The sequence below is a fragment of the Rhinolophus sinicus genome, linkage group LG04, assembly GCF_036562045.2.
Source record: "Rhinolophus sinicus isolate RSC01 linkage group LG04, ASM3656204v1, whole genome shotgun sequence".
Classification (NCBI taxonomy): domain Eukaryota; kingdom Metazoa; phylum Chordata; class Mammalia; order Chiroptera; family Rhinolophidae; genus Rhinolophus; species Rhinolophus sinicus.
The window spans coordinates 24537757-24561870 of record NC_133754.1 but is presented as its reverse complement, the minus strand read 5'-3'; the positions used below and the strand labels follow the sequence as shown (position 1 = coordinate 24561870).

Genomic DNA, 24114 nt, shown 5'->3' with positions numbered 1-24114 from the left:
CTTCCTCTCCTCTTCCTCATCCTGCTCCTGTTTATTTTCATCAAAATTATGTGTGCACATGGTTTAAAAAGGTAAATACTTCTACAAGGCTTTTGAATGTAAAACAATAATCCTACCTTCTTTCCATATCTACCATTACTTCCCTAGAGACATCCATATTCAACCATTTTAGTCATTCTTTAGTGTTTACCTCCATGTTTCAAATACCATGTTTGCATTCCATCTTTCAATGGTGCAACTTTTTGTTTTACGTGGAATTAATAACATGTGTATGTGTGTGTGTGTGTAATTTTTTGTTCAGTTGGTTTTCTATACATGAATCTCTATTAAACCCCCCAAATCTTCACCAGTTGTCAAAATCATGGGTCAGACACTTTTTCTATAAAAGAGATAGCTTGTTAATATTTTAGGTTTTGTGGGTCACATATAGTTTCTGATGTATATTTTTGCCCAACCCTTTAAAAGTATAAAAACCCCTCATAGCTTACAGGCAGGAAGATTTCAGGCCTTATGTTAGTTCTGGACTTCTGGCCATAGTTTATCAATACCTGTCTAAATCTTCTTGAAACACATTCAAAGGTATCAGATATTCTATTAATCTCATAATCTTACAGAAGATTCTTCTAGAGATTTTTAACTTGTTCTAACCTGAACTGGTTGCCCTCTATGTCTAGTGTGTATAGCTGTCTTCCTTTGCTCTCCTCTGAACATTATCCTGAGGATTCCCTTCATCTTTCATCTGTGCAGGATCCTGTTTCCATTATCCCATGTCTTTCTCTTTCTTGATTTATTCCCTCATTTTGGTGAAGTGCAGACTTCAATAGCTTTCCAAGAGGTATAAAAAGTAGAATTTTTGAGACCTTGCATTTAAAAAAAAGTCATATTCTTTCCTCTCACTTGAATGATACTATGACTGGGTATAAAATTGCAAATTAAACATCATCTTTCTTCAGAATTGTAAAGGCATTTCTCTACTGTTTTCTAGATTTCAATGTCACTGATGAAAAATCTGAAGCATTTCAACTTACTTTATATGTGACTTTTTTTCTCTCTGGGAATTTTAGGAACTTCTTTTTGGTCCCAGGGTTTGAAATTTCATACTGATGTGGATCTATTTGCATCCCAAAAGCCTTTTACTCTGGAAATTCGTGGCCTTTGGTTTGAAGGAATTCTCTTGAATTATTTTCTCAGTTTCTCTTTCTACTTTTATTTTTTTTTCTATTCTCTTTTTCTCTATCTTCTGTTTAGATAATGGACCTCTGATTGGAACAGTACTCTTGCAACTCTCTGCCTACTCTACATTTGATTCTTTCTGCTCTCATGTTTTCAATTTTAATTTTTTTTTTCTGTATGTTATGTAGAACATCTTGTTTGTTCCATAGTTATATCTTTCTTATATCTTTGAAGCTATTAATACTACCTTTTTTAACAAAATATTTTACCTGCCTTACAGAGTCTTTTTTGCTCATTTCTGTTTTATCTCTATCTTTCATGTTAGATGGTTTCCTCTGATATCTAGTCATTCTTGGTTGTCTGTTAATATTTAGTAGTGAGGGATCAAAGATTGGAAGCTCAGACTATATGTGTGGGGCTAATCATTTGTGGGTTTCTCTGTGAGTGCTCTGGCTGGCCATATTATTGGAGAATTTAGGATTTTCAGTTTATTTAGATTTGTCCTCTTGGACTGATCTGTTCTGAAGACTTTTCCAACCTTTGCCTGCAGGATAAAGGCTTGACTATAGCATTCTGGGAACTCATTGGGGGAAGATTAGAGAAATGGGTTCCAGCAAATAACATGCATAGTCATCCAATCCTATTTTCTGTTTGGTACTCCTGCTTTCAACTAAACCTGTTATGTACTAATTTAAAGACCCTCTCCAAAGAATAAGCATATAAACTTTTATTCTTCTGCCAGGGTGGAGACTAGCTGATTATTCCCTATTCACAGTGTATAAACGCTGGAATTGGTTGGGGTGGGGGGAAATAGGGAATTAAAAACTTCTTAGACAAACTGTTAACAACCATATTTTAGCTCTCCTTCTAGAAGTACTTGATACTACAAATTCCTGAGATCTTTTAGCATATTTACGGGGGTTAGAATTAGGTTAGTTCCTGGTTTTCTCCACTACTACTCTAGGATTTAGATTTTCCAGTTCTGCTCAGCCTGTTACTTTTGCTATCTAGCTTTTACCAGCTCCCACAAATTTGTTGGTGTTTCTATCTTTCTGCTTTCCTCACAAGGTTTATGCGTTGGAGGAAAAAGCTCCCTCCTTTTAGTGGGATTTTAGGAGGCTGCAAAATTAAATGCATGTATGTATTTTACCATTTTTACGTAGAAGTTTATATGAGCTTCTTACATTTCTATTCAATTCTTTACATATACATTTTCATTCAACCATCTTCAGCGGCCAAGTAGCATTAAGCTTTTACTTTTATATTCAAGAATATTAACATTTCTATAACCCCAAATGTTTTCATGGAGTGATAAGCACTGAAGGGAATAGATAAAATAAAGATTGCTGGCTTACAAAGAAAAAGTTCTGAGTTTTCATGTAACAAACTCTTCCAATCATACATAGTTCTCATGTGATTTATTATGCTTTTATTTATATTCTTAATATTCATTGAAAATAACTATTAAATAATTGTCAGGTTTTGTCACCTATAACTCTGGTATGAGAAAAAAAAAAAGTTCTCTTATTGATTAGTTTAACACTGCAATGAAGAATCTAACTAAAGATGGAATTTGGTTAACTTCAAAGTGGAGACCAGATTTAGTAATGGAGGATAAAGCCCTTCTTTGTTATGTTACGGCCCACAAGTTAATCCAAAGAGCTCTGGTGGGCTTAGTTGCAGATAGGAAAAGGAATCTAACTAGATTTTGAAGAACATTTTTATGTAGGCAGGCCAGGTCATGCTTATCTAAGGATTCTCTAATTGAATGCCATGAAGTGATGCACTTAACACAAGCTGCAAGGCAAGAATTAAAATGACAAAATGAAGCAAAACAAAAGACAAGATAACTTGGGGGTGGGGAGAATAAAACCTAAGTGAACATAGTTAAAATTCAGCATTAGTTACCAAATCACATAATTGCATTCTTGCCAGTTGGAACCTGGTACATTGTCAATTTGTCTAGTTGGAATAGCTTGTTTACCATGAGACTGGTCAGAATGTGTTTGAAACCAAATATTCATTTAAGCAACATGTTAATGATCAGTAATTACACTATTTGCAGCTTTGAAGAGTATTAGTTATAGTTGTGAAAAATAATTTTCCCTCAAAAATGCCCTAATAATGTTTAAAAATCCACAAGGCATTACCTGTTTGCTCACCTTATAATCACAGTTTCACACATCTTATCAAAAATCCAACACCAGGCAGCCGGATGGCTCAGTTGGTTACAGCACAAGCTCTTAACAACAGGGTTGACGGTTCGATTCCCACATGGGCCAGTGAGCTGCACCCTCCACAACTAGATTGAAGACAACAAGCTACTGGTGGGCAGCTGAATGGTTAAAGTGAGAACTCTTAACAAGGTTGCCACTTCAATTCCCCCATGGAATGGTGGGCTGCGCCCCCTGCAACTAGATTGAAAATGGCAACTGGACTTGGAGCTGAGCTGCGCCCTCCACAACTAGATTGAAGGACAATGACTTGACTTGGAGCTGATGGGCCCTGGAAAAAATACAGTTACCCAATTTAAAAAATAAAAATCCAACACCAGTGTTGTACCAACAATGCAACATGAAGAGGAGATTTGGCAAACATTAGATTGATTCAATTCCTGCAGGGCTTAAGCCAATTCACACCATAAAGTTATTTTTTGACATCTGCTTTAACAATCAATAAGAGCAGGAATACAAAGGCAATCTACGAAGTCACGAAGTCACGTTTCTTCCAAAGAGTTGACAATCTGAGGAAGAAAAACAGATATGATAGAAGTCAGAAAATAATTCAAATGCTAAATTGTCATGTCTCCAAATACAAAAGAAGTTCTAATGTGTGTGGCTAATAAAAACTGAGGGTCTGAAGTGAGTTTTGGCAGACAAGGCTTTGAACAGGTAGCTGACAAGAGAGGAGAGAGGGCAGCCTACAAAAGGGAAAAAAAATTAAGAGGGAAAGAGAACTGGAAACAGCTCTGTAACCTGGGGTAAAATGGGGTTTAAGTGTTAGGAAGCTGAAAACAATTAAGTGCTGGGAAACAAATTAAGAGTGGAGGTTTCTACTCACATGACAATTTCTTAATTCATACAATGATCAGTTACTACTTAATACTGATACACCTCTGATTTGTTACTGTACATATAGGAGTTATCCTTGGTTCAAAAAAACCTACATCCTCTCTATTTCTAGAAATAAATTTAAGCCAAAGAAATTATAAAGTTTTTCCCCCAGTGAGAAACTCTGCCTAGGGAATGAATTGTACCGTATTCTTGAGCTAGATACAATTTGAATCACAGGAAAGAGTGAGGAGTGAAATGAGAGGCTGAGCGAACTTATGATGCCATGTTATATAACTGACATTTTCTCTTCAGCTCTGACATCAGGGATTTTCCCATTTATTGAAAACATGTAATAGTGATACCAATTCTTTACTTTTATAAAAATAAATTTTATTCTAGTTTTATAGAAATACTGCAAAGAGTAGAGTTCCTGTATACCCCACCCCGTTTTCTCCATTATATCTTACATTATTAGTATGATACATTTAATAAACCAATATTGAAACATTAACCAAATTTCGTACTTCGAGATTTCCTGTTTTTCCCTGTCCTTCTTCTGTTCCAGAATCCCACTGAGCTTACTTTTAGTTGTCATGTTTCCTTAGGCTTCTCTTGGCTGTGACAGCTTCAGATTTTCCTTGTTTTCCATGACTTTGGCAGTTTTGAGTACTGGGTAGGTATTTTGTAGAATACCCCTCAATTGGGATCTGTCTGATGTGTTCATTAGACTGAGGTTATGCGTTTTTAGGAGGAAGACCACAAAGTTCCATTTTCATGCATCAAATCAAGGGAAATGACTTATCAGTGCTGATGCGGGCCTTGATCACCTGAGGGTGTTGGGCAGGTCTCTGCACTGTGGTTGCTCACCCTCTCCTCCTCGCCACATTGCACTCTTTGGAATAAAGTCACCTTGTGCAACCCACACTTAAGGAATGGAAGTTATGTTCTACCTCTGGGGATGAGCTAGTGTTTCAAGTTCTTTGCAGATGTCCTTCTCCTGTTTAAGCCATCATTTATAGCAATACAGACTCACGGACATTTTATGCTTTGGGTTGTAATCCAATCCTACTTTATGTTATTGCTGACACACCCCCATCATTGTGGGATTTTAAAATTCAGCTCACGTTCTGAAAATATAAGATGCTCCCCTTATTTTACGCATTTCCTACCCCAGTCCTAGAAACAGCCATTTCTCTGAGTCTGTTCTTTTTATTGCAGAATATTAGAAACAAAGATCTGAGCCCTAGGTGTGCTTGTTGTTAGTGGATCAAGTCAACTTTTAGCATTTCTTTCAAAAAATAGTTAAAAACCCAATTCTTGTTTTGCCTCTGATAGAATAAAACTAGCATATGAGTTGTCTCCACAGTATTCAACTAATGATGTAGAAAACGTCCGTGTACTGATCAGAAAAACCAGCATTCATGAATTATGCCCCTTTATAGCTCTAATATTTAAAAAACAAGTCCTTCTTTTGTGTTAAACAAACAAAGGTAGGTATGGTTCAATGTGGAAATTGGTTTTTTATTAACTGCCCTGATAAAAGATCCTTATAAATAGTTGAGAATGGAATTTGCTAAATGTTTTGCTATCGTAGGTGAAGGAAGGTACAACACGAATCTTTTAGGCACTTTTTATTTTCCAAAAAAAAATTGTCGTTAATATATAAACATCTCATTCTCTCAAAAAAATTCTACAACTATACAGCTGTTTGCTCCATTATTTGCATAGGAAATGACCACAATACAAAAATAAGAGGGAAAAAGAAGCAAAACAGCAACTGATTTATGCTTTTTATGTAGGTATGTTTCCACGTATAAACATTTTGAAGCCTTACAAAATATTTACACCGTTTGTCATCTATTTACATGTTTTAAGAGCAACTTTTCTAACAAACAAAACTATAATTTATCAAGTTATGAAAATTTTCTAAAAAAACTTACTATATTACCACAAAATAAATAAAGATAAACAATATTTTAAAAACAAAATTAAAATTTCATTTCAATTAAGACCCCTTTTGGCATTTTGCTTATTTATTCTGCCCTTTGGTTAACAGCATCAGCATCACATTACTATTTTATATTGCATATATGTAGCACTTGCTTAAGTTTTCAACATGTCATTTATAATTCAAGGCAGACACTGAGTCAGTATTAACAATAGATTAACTAACCTGCACTGTAATTTAGGTAAAATTACTGTGTCACTGTATATTACATGCAAAATCCACATAAATTGGCATTTAACCAACAGTACTGCACGAGCAAACATCTCGGTATACAAAAACTGCGTCATAATTTCAACATTTCCATATATGAAAACTGAATAATAACTTCAACAATGCCATGTGAAAACTACGTTAAGTCCTTCCTTTTAAAAATGATACTGAGTTTAGCTTATTGTGAGAGGTTTAACTTTTGTATATTGTAACTATCTTTAATCTCTTTAGTTCACAATTCGTATAAAATGTCTTCCATATTTAAAATAAACAATCCTATTTTAATCAGTGCATGAAATCTGCTCTTTAAGTTCATTTGAATTTCTTTCTTTCGCCTAAAGAAATTTATTTGGAAGGTTTTAAGAGGTATCTTACCACAAATTCTAACTGTAAATGTTTTCATGGTTATTTTTAAAAGAATTACTGATGATTTCTCCCCAAAAGAATCTTAGAAAACTTGTAATAAACCTATAAAGCTGATTTGCGTATTTACAAAATTTTGAATAGCAAATATAGGCAACTCATATAAAAAAACAAAACAAACACATTTGTTCAATGGCTATTTGTGAATTGCCAGGTTCATTGCGCACCTCTAAGGAATTACCTAATATTGAAAAACTACTTGATGTCAAGTAAAATCTTGACATACAATCAAGGCTTCTTCCTGTGCCTGCCAACTGACTTATTTACTAAACACTGTCACATTAAATGATGGTGCTTAGGTAAAAACACTGCAAACACACCCTGCACCCCCACCCCCCAACACAAGCTGAGATGTGGCTACCTGTCATGAGATGAAATCTGCTTGAGTAAAGCCATATACATTACAGCAAGCATTCCAGATTCTTAAAAGGACCAAACACTTTGGTATTAATACAATGTATTCCCTGTTTTCTCAAATACACAAAATATACATTTCCAGTTTTCTTTTTTTAATATATATATATATATATATAGTTGTTTGTAGTTTAAAATTTTGCCAAGTGGACTGCAGAACGTCAGTGTGAATTGCATAGGCACAGCAGGCCGGTGGTGGTGGCTCAGTTCTGGTGCCTCTTCATGTGCAGGGCCAGGTGGTCCGAGCGGGAGAAGCTGCGGTTGCACACCCCGCACTGGAACGGCTTGGCCCCGGTGTGCTTCCGGTAGTGGCGTGTCAGCTCGTCAGAGCGCGCGAACCTCCAGTCACAGCCTTCCCAGGTGCATTTGTACGGCTTCTCACCTGTGGGAAGGAACGAAGAGGAGAGGTGAGGCGGCCTGCTTGCAAAAATAACATCATCGATACTGCCTTAGAATTTATTTTTTTTAAGTCACGGTCCAAGAAAAGGAACATTCATGAATTCTGATCATCTAGTGGAGAGTCCCTGTCTCATAGGCTACTTTACGTAATTATACAAAGAGAAAAGCATTCCGTGTACCACTGAAGAAACGGGAAAATGGCAATTTTAAGTGTGCACGATATAGGTCTTGTTGTGCACTGCTCCAGCGCATGTAAACCCGAGATGACTAGAGCGCTGGGACGGCTTCACCATTACTGTGCAAATATACAATGTCGACACCAACAAATCCAAATGAAATGTGTAGGACTAATCGCTATAAAATAGCCAAGAGAGGAAAAAATTTGGGAGCTACTTAAGAGGGAGCTGCTCAAATAACCAACACAATGAATTTAATGTCGTACAATTGCAATCCTTTTATTAAAACTGTTCTAAATTAGCCAGACTGCAAACTTCCAGCACACTTGAACACACGGCCTCCAAAATGGACTACTAGGGCCTTTGCTCTTTGAAATTCACATTAGCACATACACATTCACACCTTCCCATTTTTCAGATGGAAGCAGAAGACAATCTTTAAACTGAATGGTGTTAAAGCTTTATGCATTTGGTATTTAATAATTTTCCTCAACCAGACCAGGAAGTCTAGTCCTGGTAACTTCACTGTGGTAAAGAGTCATGAAACTACCGTAATTATAACATTTGCTGATTTATGCATTGTTTTTCCTTTCTAATGTATTGCATCCAGAAATTTATCAAAATTCATTCTATAAATGATGTGCCATGTGTAATATACACTTGACACTGCCCTGAATACTTGGAATACAACAAATAGTCAGCAGAACAAAAATGCCTGGCCTCATGGAGCTTATATGTGTAATACATACTTTAAAAGTCTCTAATCATTTAATCTACCCATTCTTTCACAGCTCTCTTCACTCCAATAGTGAATTGGTAACTGAGCTGCTGCCCCACTGCAATCTGTATTATTTTCAATGTTGTCTAAAGTTTGCTCATCTTTCAAAACTACATTATAAATGTAGTCTTAGCTCCCACTTTTACAATTAATCCTATTTAATTGAGATCAAGTAATCTTCCTAAATAAATCTCAAAACATAAGAATCTCTCATTGAGCATTAACTATATTAACTAGCAGTTCCTATATTTATGCTTTACTGTTATAATTTTCTATGAATCTGTTAGTTTAAGATAACAGTTTGTGAGATAATTTGCATGTTAAAGTACAGTTGGCTTACTGCTGAGTTTTATATAGGTACCTTTTAAAACTCTGAATAGTCAAATTTCTCAATTCCTTTAAAAATGTTTTCTCCTGAAAGAGAAGAACCTCCGAGTTGCCTTGAGCACACCTTAGTACCACCATGAAACGCAACTACCTTTCTGCCTGATTTAGCAGGATCATGTTCAGGAAGTTGTAAGATTACTGATGTGAGCCCAAATTTTAAAAGATATTGTCCACGTCAACCAAGATTTCTACAGCTTGTGGTTAATATATTTTTGCAGTTCTGATAACCTTTCTGACTCAAAATTCCGTAAGGACAAAGAAAAAAAGGCCAAAATGGCTCTGTGAAATTTGTACCAATTATTTCCCATGAGATATCTTTCAATTCCTCGTAACGCATCCCTGAGCCAGCCACCTTGCTGCTCTCCTTTCCCTCTGGCTCTGAACCAGGACACAATTTTTCTTTCTTTTTTTTTTTTTGTAATTCCCTTTTTGGTTCCTATCACTCCATTTGCAAAATGGACATCAATTCCTGAAGTGTTTTTTTTCTCATAGTAAATTCTAAGATTTTAAGTTAATACACTCAACTTTTAAGTAACATGAGAAATAAACCACTTTTCTTCACTTATATTCACATTTAATCTGTTTAATACATAGATGTTTTAATACTAGCAGCAAATACAGCTATCACTCTTATAGATGTAAATCGAACAGAAAAAATTAATTTTCTGCACACAAGTGTTTGTTTTTGTTCCTCGTGAATAATAAATTCACAAAAACAAACATGTTGGTTAAATACTTTACTGTCATTTAATGGAAAGAGAAAGTTATTTCTGATGTCTGAGGCAAGGAAAAAAATTCCTAAAGTGCCCCAATTTTAAAAGAAATCATTCTAGTCTTTTGAATTTAATAATTAAATAGAAAGAAAACTGAATTTTCAGAGTTTACTTAAGAAACAAGGGACACTAGACTCTTTTTGTTCACTATTTTTATTGGCTATGAAGCAATAAACTGTACCAATATTTTTTAAAGTTTACTTTTCTGATTGGTTGAAAAACGGTAGCCATTAAAGTTCCTAAAACATTTGGGGTTTTGCTCTCAACTTATGCACATCTATAGATTATTCAGCCAAGAATACTACCAGTGTCTGGGATGTTAGTTATGGGTCCAAGTGTGTACTATAAAAGCAAGGACAACTATTCCCCACTTGGGGCAGTTTCTATGGGATTTGTTCAAGTGTCAACACCGCTCAAATAAAACATTGTAGAGGAAGCTGGTACCCAATTTCTGGCCAAATAGCAGATTCGGGCCTTTCTTCCTCAGCCAGAAACACTATGCACAGTACTTCTGGGAAACCAAACTGACTTCCTTTAAGTTATTTCAACAGGATAGAGCTTTCAAAAGTTTAATTGGATTTTTACAGAATCTCTTTCCAATACCACCAATTTAAAATATTTAGTTAAGCTCTTTCAACATCAACTGTATTTTTAAGTTCTCATGCTGTTAATGTGAAACTTTCCAAAGGCAAAAAGAAAAAAGTGACAAGTTTGTACAGCATGGAAAACAAGCTTCAACAACTTCATCTCAAATAAAGTATGCATTTTCTTAACCTATTTTTAAATGACTAGAACTATTTTGCTAGGAATCCCTCATCTTTTTAAAAAATGTCCAAGTTAAACATACATACTATTTATACTGATAAAGTCAATCAATGTGTTTTATAGAAATGTTAAGTAAAAACATTACCCGTGAAAAGAAGGAGCAGGCAAACATCCGCTGAGCACATACTTCAGTCAGGTACTTCTCACTATTTCACTTAATCCTCCCAGTAACTCCATGAGTTAGAAGCTACATGATGAGCTCCACATTAAGAATCCCAGCCTGCCACTTTTCCTTAATGTCCTACTTAAATCCTCCATTAGCAAACACTAATACACTCTATATGAATGATTTAAGGAACACATTGCAGACATTGTTCAAATTTATTTAAAGATTCTAAAGCCACTTATGAAGGTCAGTTAAGGAACAGCTTCATTGACTGAGAGCAGACCCTACCCCCAGACTGTGAAGGCACACCCCAGCTGAGCCACTCCTCACAGGACACCCACCTTTCAGAACCTGTAGGGTCCTGAAAACTCATCTACACTGGTACTGACAGCCCCCAAATATCATAGAATAATGGTTCTCTCTCTAACCCAGGCTAAGTGAATTTCAGTGGATTAGCAAAACATGTTTGTAAAGTATTCGAAAAATCTTTATTGATGAACTAAAAATTTATTTCTTATGTTTTTTCCTCGGATGAACAGATAAAAAAATAACTTTGGAACCTACCACCATAAAATGTTGAGGTTTCTCTGAACATATCCAATAGACTCATACCATGGCATTTCCCTAGAATGTGCTACATAGATTCTTCTAACAAAAGAATATTTTTCTTAGAATAGTTATTTTAGGTAACTTTTATAAAGCTATTACAGCAAATTTACACATATGGTTTCCTTTCTGAAAGCTAAAAGATAGATAATTCAATCAATTATATCTAACAAAGTCTAAAACCCATCAGAATTAAAGTCTATTTAGTAAATGGGAGTGTAACCTGTACTAAACAACTTGCAAAACACAACAAATAAGACTTGGTCTTTGGCTTCAAAGAATTTAAAACCCGTATCCTATTCTGAGACGGAAAACAATGTAAACTGTTAAACTAGAATAAATCATTTCAATAATTAGTACTTAATTCTTAAAATATAAGTCTTGAAAGCTCAAAATGAGCTCTTACTTCAGGAAGAACATATTTTTATGCAATTCAATAATTAGACTTTTTCCCATTCTTAGAGACTTATGGAACGTAAGAGTCTGAAACAGTATACATTTTAATAAACAGTAAAGAAATAGGAAACATTAATCCCAAGATTAAATAAATTCATGATGAAATATTAGATGTCTAAAAAAAAAAGATAAAGTGGGATGATTTGGGCTCATTAACTTCTATTTTTATATATCTATGCCAGTAACTTTCCATTACAAAAAATCTTTTTATTAAAGCTCATTGTAGTACATCTCCTACACTTGGAACAGAATGGCAGGCAGTTCATTTCAAAGAATGACTGGTATAATCAGTATTTACAAAATACATGTAATATTTACTAGATATAGTATCCTTGTTAATAATGCACCCCATTTAAGAAAACTGATTACTTAAAAGGATATATCAAGTAAGGAAACCCCTTCTTACTTCCTGTTGGTCAATTTGTGTTTATCTCTTTCTTTAAAATCTGATTCACCTTTCCCCTCCCAGAAAGCCTCTGAATAGTCCAGGAGATATCATTCCTCTTCTCTGGATCCCCATCATCACTTAAATTCCTTTTGGATGACTGATTTGCACTTGTATATATATTGCTGTATGAAAGCTTCAAAGAGCTGTATTTTGCCTTCTTAACCGGCTCAAAGGCAGGGACTGTCCTATATTCTGTAACGCCACACTTCTCCTAATTCTTCTTTAGAACACTTACATATTGGGCCTACATCTGACCACCTTGGTTATTTTCATTAATATAAAGGAGGGAAGGAAGGCACCAGACAGGAAAGCCTCTAGTGTGAGTCTATCGGATTCTCTTTTTTCCTATGGGCCCATCTGCATGCAGCAGGACCTTGCCTGGTTCCCGTCTGCCTAAGACCACCGAGGATAATCTGACTAACTGGGCATTTAGGTGAGAATCATGCTAGTAACCTCTTCAGGAGGCTATGTTCAGAATCAGTTATTATCTGTCCTGAAGTTGTACAGGGATAAATAAACTCTACGTAAACAAGTTTTCTTTTACAGTATTGGACTGGATTTGATGAAAACCAGGAAGATCTGGAGTGGAGGTCCTACTGCTGGTGAAAGGTAGCAAGGGGACTTCTCCTGGGGACACAGAATAGTGATCTTCCAAATCTAAAAGGGAATCAGTGGTGACATTCTGTGTAGGTTTACAGTCCTATCAATGAATCTCTAGGCTCCTAAGCTACTTCTAAGGGTTTTCAACAAAAACAATGGAAAACATCCTCTATCACTAATAAAATGAAATGAAATACCAGTTGTTGAGTCCCCTGACAGAAAGACAACACTCAGATTCACTTTCTTGTAATAAGAGCCCAAACTGAATTTAAAAAAAAAGTATCAGTGAAATATTTTGCCTTTTCTTTTATAACCAAAATAGAAAAATTCTGTATTTTCATTTTTCTAGCACTGAATGAGTAGTAAATATCCTTTCCTTTCAGGTGCCTGTCATGTGCTGACCCTGACCAGGCGACTCCTCCCAACTCTTGGTTTTGCTTTTGTCAAGTTAGTAAAAAAGAAATTTATTCTTCTGCCTACATGTTTGTTTGTTTTTAATGAAAGTTACCTACAGTTCACTTCTAAACAGTAAGCTACCCTTAATTAGAATTGGTGGAGATCCCTGAATATAAATAATACAGGCTGACAGATTAAGAATGACTGCTACAGAGATACTTTTACTAAAGTAGGACATTACTTTGTTTCTAATCTTTCACCAGAAAAGATGTAGGTCATCAAGTAAATAGCTACTATATCCTATAGAACTAAAAATATCTGCCAAAGTAAAAATCTTAAGTAATTAAATTATTGCTTTAAAACATTACATTCTCTCTACCTATACAGTTGCTTGTTTCTATTTCAACGTCAGCAATTCTATTTAATCTACTTTTGAACTATCTTCTCTCGATAGTTTATAAGACAGAAATGGAAGAAGACATTCTCTTTGGATTCTCCACAAGATCAGTCAAAAATGTTTGCTTAATCAAATTAAACTTCTTAACCTTTGATAAGGTTTATAATCTCTAAACGTTTAATCAATTTCCTATGTAAATGTTTTTCAGATGAAAGAACAAGTCCTAGAAGCAAAGTTTAATCTTCCCAGTGAGTCATTAAAAAGAAATTGTTTCTAAGCTTTCAAGCTCATAAATACCTCTCTAGCAAGTCTCTTAAACTGCTTTTTTTTTTTTTTTTTACATAAACCTGAAATTGTCGATATAGAAAATAAAGCTGCAAATGAAAATAATTTAGGAATGTTTAACTAGTAACATCTAATACTACAAGCTAAATGGGATACTTTTTCCTGTAGTTTTCAAATAAGGCCTCAAAAAACATTGGACACTAAATACTTTCATCCTGCAAAACTTTTTAACCTCTACCAATAACACAGGTTTCACATTTAACCAATATTGATCTCTAGATCCAAAGTGTATCATTCATCTCCATTAAGTCTATGTATGATTTATGGATATGTTATATAATACAAATATAAATTATGCTGATTTCAGCTCTAAATAATTTTCCAAGGAAGTGAAATCCTTCCAGTATATTTTTAAAAGCCTTTCACTCCTTTCCAGTTACACACACAAACACACAGAATAACTAATTTTTCAGAACATTTTCAGTATTTCTTTCAGTGGAGAATGAAAATATCTTTATTGTCAACACTGTCAATATTTTTAAATAGAACTATACCTAATATAGTCAATAGATCATAATGAAGAGCAAAGAACTATACAGAAATTTATACCTAAGGATATTTTTCCTATCCAAACTTAAACCAAAATCAATACCTAGCAACAAATCCCCAGCAGAGATTATGTATTTTAAAGCATATATAGTAACATCTTAATATAAATGTCATTAGGAAATAGTGTCGTACATAAGCAAGTAAGGCAGAACATGGGAAGTGACTAGGCTTGGGCTAAAAATCTTCCTAAGGCTTACTGTGGGGTTCTTTCTTATACAAGGGATCCCAACACAACTCCCTGTAAAATGCAGTACTAACAGTATAGTGCTTCACTCAAAGAGTCCATTTTGTGTTCCTACGCTATTTGTAGGTCTCCATTTTCTTTTGTGGCGTTGTTTCCAACTGTCCCTTACTTGTTGACCCTTAGCAAGCCGTTCTGGGGTCATTTAGTGCGCCCATAACAGCCCGTGCGTGGAGTTTGGGCCTAAGGTATATCTGAGTCAAGCGTGTGTGCCGCTCAGACTTTCTCCGTGTAACTGCTCATTTTCTGCCCTGTTCCAGATAGCTGAGGCTGATAAAATGATCTAAAAATGTTACTATCCCTTAATTTCCCAATTGCTTTAGCATATTCTCTAGGGTTAAGTGCACATCCACACGTGACTAAAACCAGTAAGATTTCAAACATCTGTACTGAGTTCACGTTTGCTTTTTCAGAACCTTGTCTTTGGAAAAGTACTTTTTACTAACAAGTTTTTTAAACAAATTTCCACACTCAGTGTAAAAACAATTATTTTAACTTATGGTACTTGAAGGCATACCAAGGAACCAGTACTAGAGATAAGAAAAACTTAAGAAAATTTTTCAATTTTTCTTTGTATATATAGTCTTAATATTTTTTCCTATTACATTTTACTTTTTTTTTTTTGGCTTCAAGCCTGTGCTTATAGTTTATTTTAAATCTTCACTGTGAAATTAAAGATAGTAAGGTGTTTGAATAGAAACAATTATACTGCTGGTTGGATTCATGAGTCAGTGTAACAGTCACATTGATTTTTAAGGGCGAAGTAGTGTGAACCTTTTGTCAGAAGCTGCTTGGGAACAACTTTTAAATGATTGCAATCATATAGCCCCCTTTGTTTGCATCATGAGATATACACAAATTTCAGGAGAATGCTCACATTTAAATGATGTTGAAAGTACAAATATTTTTAATTGGAAATATACCACTTCTTGACACTGTTGCCTAGAAGCAGCCATAATTATTTCTCACCAGAGGTATGACATGCATATACACACATTACAAGTAACAAACACCTACACACCCCTACAAGATGTACTTCTGTAGGCCTATCAGTATGCTATCAGATGTATAGAAAGACATAACATGTTTCTGGTGAAATACAATTATTTCCTAGAATAGTCAAAGTACATTTCAGGTATTTTGTCAAACCATACAAAGATAGAATTTTGTATTATTTGCATATTCTTTCTGAATAAAAATATCAAAGTGTATGAACTGAGAAAAACTTGAATGTCATGAGACTTCTGGTTCAAGAAACGGGTATCTTTTACTCTTTCACAGCAAGTATTTTTTTAAAAGGGCTTGTTTTGCAAAGACTGTTTCAGATGGAGATTGTTTTAATTGCTTAAATCATTTTTAAAACATAAGGTAACTTGACATTTTAAAGCATTTGTTATTATATTCCAAAGAAATGCTAGGATACTTCACATTCTGCCTGCAAAATGGTAATCATTTAAAAAATATTTTTTACACCAAATACAAGATCAACATTCCCATATGGATGGTTTTTAAAATCCCCTAATAAATTGGGTATGGGGGAACAGAAAGAAAACAAAAAAAACAAGTGAGAGAAGTACTTTAGAAACGCCTGGGCCTTAAAAGGAAGAAACAAAAACAACACAAGCCTTTGCTGGCTTCAGATACATTCATTAAAAAACAACAGGCAGGGTGGGGAGGATGCAACAAGAGAGGAAATTTTAAAAGGCATTGTCTAGAACTAAAAATGAGGAGAAAACAACCTCAATGCTCTATGATTACCCAAGAACGGGTTTAGCCAGATGAACAAGTCTGCTACAAACCCTCCCCAGGGCATTTGAGACTATCAAACAAAACTTTATTAAACTGGATTAAATGGTCTCACTCATTTGATGTCGAAGGCCACATGTTTATGATCAGGTGAAAGTCGATGCATAGGACCCAAACTAGGCCTAGGTCCTCTTTTTGGTCTCTTTTTATTACTACAAGCATTGTTAAGAGAACCCACTATTAAATTTTTTGCCAGCAGGTCAAGTTCCAGAATTGCAGGTATAACACTCAGAGCATTAAACCCTGACTTGCAGGGGTTGCAAGGCCATTTAGATATGCTCTGACCACATCCCTGCAATAGCACTTGATTACACTGCTATATGCAATTGCACCCCTCTTTTATGAGGAGACTTTAACCTCATGAAAAACACGTTCCCTTCTCCCTATCTTCAGTTTCAAGGACTTTCAAAGAAGAAAAAAAACAACAGTCCGAATGTTTCAAAGTTACTTCCGCTTCCCCTTAATCAAAATTCAGGTAAAAACCCATTGTCAGTGTTCCCTCCCTTAATATAACATATATTCTACAAAAGGATATTTTAATATTTCTATACGGAATATTTACTTGGCCTGTCGTTTGTATTTTGAAAACTTTAGATTGAGTTTATTGTATGCTTAAAGGGTGTTGCCCTCTAACTTCTACTTTGGGCTGCGTATGTGGCATCTTTCCCTTTATATAATCAATGTGTCTATCAGGCCAAAACAACCCATTTGTTTCATTGATAAATACAGGAGATGTCTTTTCTTTAAAAGCAATTTCTCAGAAAGCCTTGGAATCTACCACATCGTTGCCAACTCTATTTAGAATTTAATAAGCAGTGTTGATCACTGGGATGTCAAGCAATACCTAGCAGGCAGACAAAATGTCCGCAGCCACAGGCCTCTCAGCACCGGACCTTCGTTCAAAGGCTTTTACTTTTTAATGCAGCAGTTAGAGATAACTACTTCATTTATCAAAAACTCAATTTCCATAGTAACATCTAGCCTGGGGAGATTCAAGTCCTCGCATTAATCCAACAATCCATTCAAACGAACTGTTGAATACTTTGGTTTCCATGGCAATGATGGAATAAAACATTTTGCTAGGTCATTGCTTTTATTAGCAAACTTATTCTCTGAACTTTAGGTAAGGCTGCATTTAATAAGAGAAAAATAAAATACAATCACTGTATAAGTTCTTTCCTAATTTAGGGCTGTCCTTTTAAGAAAATTACAAACAGTAACCATCTATATGTTTGAAAATATTTTGGGTATCTGGAGAATTTGAAAGCATGCCACTTAGTTTCATCCTAAAACAGGTTCTAATAAAAAGTTTTAACATTAAAAAGCACTTAAAAGTGACTGTACACATCTGACAAAATAAATATTTATAAAGTTAAAGGGGCTAAACCTAAAAGCATATTTTGAACAGGAATGAAATATAAGCTAGAATTAAGTCTCTCAAACGCATCAAATGTAGGCTGAGGTACAGCGTAGAAGAACTTTTAAACCACAATCCCACCTTTGCCTGATTTTTATAATCTGTAAATTCGGCCCTTCCCAATTTCAGCCCTTCCTTTCATCAAGCTCAGAAAAGCTGCTGAACACTGATAATTTAGGCTAAAAGTAAATCTAAAGATAATGTATTAAGCAGTTATGCTTTACATGCCAAATGGAAAAGTTTTCAGTGTTTAATATAGCTTCATAGAAGCCAACTGATTTGTTAACGGAGGGAGTGAGTTACATTTTTTCCTTCATGGGAAGGAATAGCAACGCCATTACAACTTTTAAAATCCATTCGTAAACATTGTTGTTTACATTTTTGGGTAATTAATTCTATGTGAGGTGACAGGGCAAGGCCTTAGTGAGGGAACATCAGCCTTCCTGGAACCAGTCTTTTTCATTGAACTGAATTTTGAGCCAAGCCAGTGCTGAAAAGGTAGGCCATTAAAAAATAAAAGTTGACAGAAGAAAGAAGAGATCAAACAAGTGTTGGCTTTTAAAAGGATGAATACCACTTACACTATTTACACAACTCACAGAATTAACAAGAAAATTACATACCAGTATGAGTCCTCAGGTGAGCTTTTAAATGAGAAGACTTCGTATAAACTTTTGTGCAGCCTAAAATAAAGCAGGAGAGGAAGAACAGCTTGTCATTTTGGAGGTCCTTTGAAATCTTTACATTTGGTGATTCAGTGTTTAAAATCTGGTTTTAAAGAAGCAATCTCTCATGCTAGATGTGATATCTGAAGCTTCAGTTTTTAAAGAAGTTTTAAAAAGTGCCCCCCTACTACCTTAGAAAAGGTATTCAGAGTGATTTGCTTCATGTATGTATCACGTTAGCAGAAAGCACAGATAATCAGGCCAAGCTACAAATGAGAAATGTGTTTATATTCTAGCAGGTGCTTTATACTAATAACACATACTTCAATGATTTAAAATTTTTTAATGGCTCAAGAGCTGACAATGGTAAACCATAATCCAAGATGACGGAAATTTTCTGTACTCCTCCATTTGTTTTTTCACGTAGTATGTCATGCCATATCATGTACCATAGTCAATAAATTATACCCTGTATTAATCACAAACTAGCTTATGCCAGCAACTTGTACCTATATTCATTATCGTCATCAATTTATATTTTGGGCCACGTATCTCATTCATGAGTGAGTATATTCTCATATGCTATCAGAATTATCTTTAAATCTATTCTGTAGACAGTCTTGTCTTGTAGCAGCCTATTCAATCCCCACACTTCATTACCAGACTCTATTTTCCCCTACCTTACTTAGGTAATCTCTTTTCAAGGTAAATTTGGAATTAAAAACTCCAATTTATGATTGGAGAATGTTGTGTTAGATAAAATAACTGGCTAAATCAAAATTCAAATTTTTGTTTAATACTAAAGAGAAAAAAGTCTAACATAATTTTTTCCAGAATATTAGTCTTTTCTTTTTACATCACATAAGCAGTAGACTAGACGGTTACATACCAGGGTATGACACCGAGACTGGGATATGCAAAGAATAAAGTGAGTGACTTTTATTGTCAAGCACTACTTGCCTCTGTAAATTTAAAACCTGAGGTTGGAAAAGAGCTCACAGAGAAACACTAAATACATGTATTGATGCTTCAAAGAGGTAAGATCACATACCAGGGTAATCGCAGTAGTGGATGCGTCGTTTCTCCAAATCGGGGTTACTCCTTCTATTGTATCTGACAGGTTGGATGTTTTGCGAATTAACTGGCAGGGTGGCAGGTAAATTTGGATTGTGAATTGCCAGTTTAGAAGCAATTGTAGCAGCATAGGATGGAGGTGGGGTTAAATTCTGGAGCATCTCTGCTTGTCTATCTGGACTTCCAGGCTCTGAGCTTGGTGGTGACGGGGGAAAGTAAGTGGCCTGTTGTGGAAGAAACTGACTTGGCATTGTGTATGTGCAAGGGGGCATGCCCTGGAATTGTTTCATCGCAGTCTGCGGAACAGCAGAGGTGTGTGTGTTAAGGCCTGCCATGGCGGCTGACATAGAAACGTTAAGAGTGTCCATTACTGCTGTCTGGTTTGTAGAACTGGGCATATCTAAATCCGGTGTATTCAGTAGCTGGTACAGGTGGCCCTGCTGGGGGACAGAAAGATGAAGATCTGGTGTAGGAAGTTCTTGTTTGATGAAAATATTGTTCACCTCTGGAGCTGCGGTCTGGTGTGAGCTGAATATACTGGTGAACTCAGGGAGGGCCTGGGTCGGGGCCGGAGGAGGGGCAGTCGTTTCACTCTGGTGGCTGAAAATGGTAACAGGTTCTGTCTTGATGTGTGTTACGCAGGGTCTCTGGGACTTGTAGAGGCCAGTTCTCAGGTGAGTGATGTCAGGGAGGAAGACGTTCATGTTGATACTGTAAGGTAACCCTTCACTGTCAGTGAAGAACTGGTCTACGACTGAGGCACTGTCTCGTCTATACTTTTTATGCTCTGGAATTATAGAAACTGGAGGAAGCTGAGGTGTCAGATACTTCTCCATTTCACATCTTGTCTAAAAAAGAAGAGAGACAAACATGCATAATCCACCCAATTCATCATCTCACGAAGGACAAATAAACGGTGCTTACTAAAAATTCCCCAACAATTCCTGCTGAAAGTACTTGGGCATACTCCTTCTAGTGCTGCTCATAAACATTATCAGGTTTATTTGTCAATTGTGTAATAATTGGTTCGCCAAAACCTTACGAAAGGCTGCATAACATGTATTTGGTAAAATAGTTCCCACAATCAACTCGACAAAAAGTGAATGAGGCAAATAAAAAAAAAAAAAAAAAAGAAGCAAACAGAAAACATATTCCTTTGTGATGCAATAATAGAATATATTTTATTATCACTCAGGTACAAACAGGATTCCCTGCCCCATTACACAGTTAAGTTTGCAACTGAAGTAGTCTTGTAATATTGCCAAACAACCTCTATTCCGCTCATGTAATATAAGTAACTAATGTGTTTTTTAACTAAGCAAACCTTAAAAATATTACTACAAAGGGTTGGTTTTGCTTAGATAAATATTGCTGAAATATCTAATATAAAACATTCCTTCCCTATTTCAGTGCCTTTTCTGATTTATAGCTCAATAGAAACCTAAATACGTTTTCAGCAAAACAGTATCCACTGAAAGAACAAAACAAGTTCACATTCAACTGATCTAAATGTTGATTTTAATCAGCAGATTCTGTAATTGGTTAATATGATAATGAAATGTTCCTATTCATATCCCTATCTAAAACAGATCTTTAATTACCTAGGGGAAAATCACTCCCTTGGTAGAGTGGTGCTAAGGGGCCCGTGGGTGGGGAGAGGCTGCTGTATTGCTAGCACAGTCATCAGCAAAACATTTATCATGTCCTCCTCAGTGGCCCAATGCTACATTCCCCCTTAATCTGTAAAAAGCTCAGTCATACCTTACACTCTTGGTGTCCCCTAAGTAGAAAACTGACAAACTGCAGTAACAAAATCATGTTTAAATGATTTTTTGGACATAATCCAGCTTGTAACTAATCTGTCTTTTTACAGTTATCTTCTCTCCCAGTATAACATAAAACTTAACACTGAAAAGGAAATTTAAAAACATACACCCCAACTAGATGGCTCATGGTACTGTTACCGTGGCATCTTACGCGGTGAGTTAAGTCATTTCTTTTGCTACTATTTAATTTCAAAAGGGTTTCATATCGACCTCGTATCATTCGGTGTACATGTACACGGGGTTTCCCGGACAGACACGATTTAAAAATAAAAATTAACGCTCTAATCATGTGAGTCACTTCTCTGACAAATGTCACTGTCCTTTCACAGCGCGGCGACACTCGCAGACCCCCCGGAGTAGGAGCCGAGTAGCAAATACACAATCTACCAAGGAGCTATTAAATGAAGCGTCTTGAAATAAACCGAACTAAACCCTTTCGTGCACTCCGCTCTCGTGGTGGTTAGTGGTTTCTGATTTTAGCTCTTCCAGCTGTTTGCGTGTGGGTATGTTTCCAATTTTTTTCTTCCTTGGGACAGGCTAAAAGTCCCGGGAAGTTTTTTCTGGGCTATATGACTCCCTGCGTGGGCGAAAGAAACAGGCGGCTGCTCTAATTCGGCTGCCCGGCAAGTGTAAAAGCCAACTGCCAGCTTTCAACGCGGCTCCGGGAAGAAATTTACGCGCACATGAAAAAAACAACACCCCAGCTTTCTTTTTAAGGAAAAATAAGCGCTCCAATACAACCTTTGCTTTTCTAACTCCGGCTTCCCAAAGGCGGCCCCACGATCGCGTCTAAAACAGGTTGAGCCAAGAGATAAGAAAACACCCCGAGAGGCCCCTCCCCAGCACCCCGATTTGCGTGTCCCCTTAACCCGAGACGACGCGGGACGGGGGAGCTCCAAGGCCATGCCACTGGAGGCAGGGGGTTTAAGGCGAAAGGCAGAATTTAAGTCAAGCTGGCGTGAGGTACGAGGTTTGATCCTCCAGATGAAATAAAAAACAAAGGTGCGCGGAAGCACCCAGTTCCCTCTTGAACCTTTCACGGACGGACCCGCCAGGGCAGATTCATCTACGAAACCCCTCTTTCCAGGGCGCCCGACTTTCTCCCTGCGAAACGCGAGCGTCCAGGCTGGGAGGGCAGGGCGGGGCTGCCCACTCCAGCTCCGGCTCCCCGTGCGCCCCGACGCACGCCCAGCCTGGAGCGGCCCCTGTCGCCCGCGCGTCGCAGCGGCGGGACACGCCCGACCGCCGGGAGGGAGGGGAGCGGATCTTCCTACCTGGACCAGCTCCTCCGGGGGCAGGCGCGGGCCCGCGGCTGGCGGTGGCGCCGTCTGCGGGGGATGTGGGGGCGCCGGCTGCGCCTGCGGGTGGTGGTGCGGGTGTTTCAGCTCCTCGCCAGAGAAGAGCGCAGCGTCGCGGGCTGGGTTCGCAGCGCCCAGCACCGGCTTGAGCTGCGCGAACACGGGCTCGTCCTGCGGGGCCGGCGGCTGAGGCACGGGTCCCAGGCGGGCGTTCATGGTCAGCACCCGCGTAGCCATGGACACTCGGGGGGCGGCTCCGGGCGCGGGGCGCGTGTCGAGCGCGCTTCCCACCTCGCCCACGCTAGCTCAGGCCGGCGAACTCCGCGCGGGACCGCGGGCGGAGGAGGGGAGGCTCCTGGCGGACCCCTCAGCCGACAGTAGGCGCGGTTTTCGAAGGCGCGCACGAAAAGCAAAACTCTTCCGCTCCGCCACGCGTAAACGCCAACGTCCTCCGGGCGGCCACTTTCTCCCGCCCCGCCCCACCGCGCTCCCTCACACGCCGCAGCCGGCTCTCGCCACCGCTGGTCTCCGCGAACGAGCTGCGAACGCGCGTACCTGGCCCGCGACTACTGACACTTGACGCCCGCGTCTATTTTACCCAACTCTGAGTGGGCGGGGCTCCCGTGCCAGACTGGCAGCGCTGCGGCGAATCGCGAGGCCCCGGGACCAGCCGGGCCAGAGCGTCTAGCCTATGAGAAGGAAGAAATTCGCCCAGGGCTCCGCCTCCTCCGCGCTGACCGCACCCCTTTCGGGCCACGAGCTTCGCGCGCAGGGCGGCCGCGCAGTTTGTACACAAGTTCTCTGACAGATTGAGCTGGCGGAGCCGGGGGCGGAGGGAAGGAGAGAAGCGGGTGGAATCTAGGAAGAGAGGGAGTTAGGGTGGAGACGTGGAGGGAGATCTCCACTGACTGTTCTCTGCTAGAATTAGAGAGAAAGAAGAGTTTTGCACGTCTGAGGTGTTGTGCAAGGACCTGAAACTCAAACGCTGAAACCCAGAAGGCAGCTAGATTGGGGCGCTAAGGTTTTGAAAAACTTGTTTAATGAGTGTGTATTTTTAAATATACAAAATGTACTTTTCTTTAGCGGAAAACTAGGGGCGGTGTGATAAACAAATTTAAAAACAGATCTTGTCTCAGTGTATCTTTAGCAGTGAATATATCCATTTAGCAAAGCATATTCAGAATGTCTTGAATAAAAGGTTTGATGGGAAGTAGTTTTTTAAAGTCCTTGCATAAAAGCTTGTTTTTTTCCCACACTATTTGAAT

The 24114-nt window shown here is 37.7% G+C and overlaps 1 protein-coding gene across 1 annotated transcript; it reads right to left on the bottom strand.

Moving 5' to 3' along the window:
- Positions 1-5842: 5842 nt before the first annotated feature.
- Positions 5843-23420, bottom strand: KLF5 (KLF transcription factor 5). Its single transcript, XM_019738174.2, has 4 exons — positions 22826-23420; positions 19703-20573; positions 18610-18669; positions 5843-7663 (listed from the first exon to the last, which is right to left on the bottom strand). The coding sequence occupies exons 1-4, from the start codon at positions 23084-23086 to the stop codon at positions 7485-7487; spliced, it is 1371 nt and encodes a 456-aa protein (XP_019593733.1). The 5' UTR covers positions 23087-23420; the 3' UTR covers positions 5843-7484.
- Between the last annotated feature and the right edge of the window lie 694 nt (positions 23421-24114).

Bases quoted from the DNA above. Each gene is read 5' to 3' on its own strand.
- KLF5 (XM_019738174.2), bottom strand. From the start codon at position 23,086: ATGGCTACGCGGGTGCTGACCATGAACGCCCGCCTGGGACCCGTGCCT. The intron at 20,574-22,825 runs GTAGGAAGATCC...CTTCTTTTTTAG, and splicing joins CCCCGGAGGAGCTGGTCCAG to ACAAGATGTGAAATGGAGAA. The intron at 18,670-19,702 runs GTATGTGATCTT...GCTTTATTTTAG, and splicing joins CCACTACTGCGATTACCCTG to GCTGCACAAAAGTTTATACG.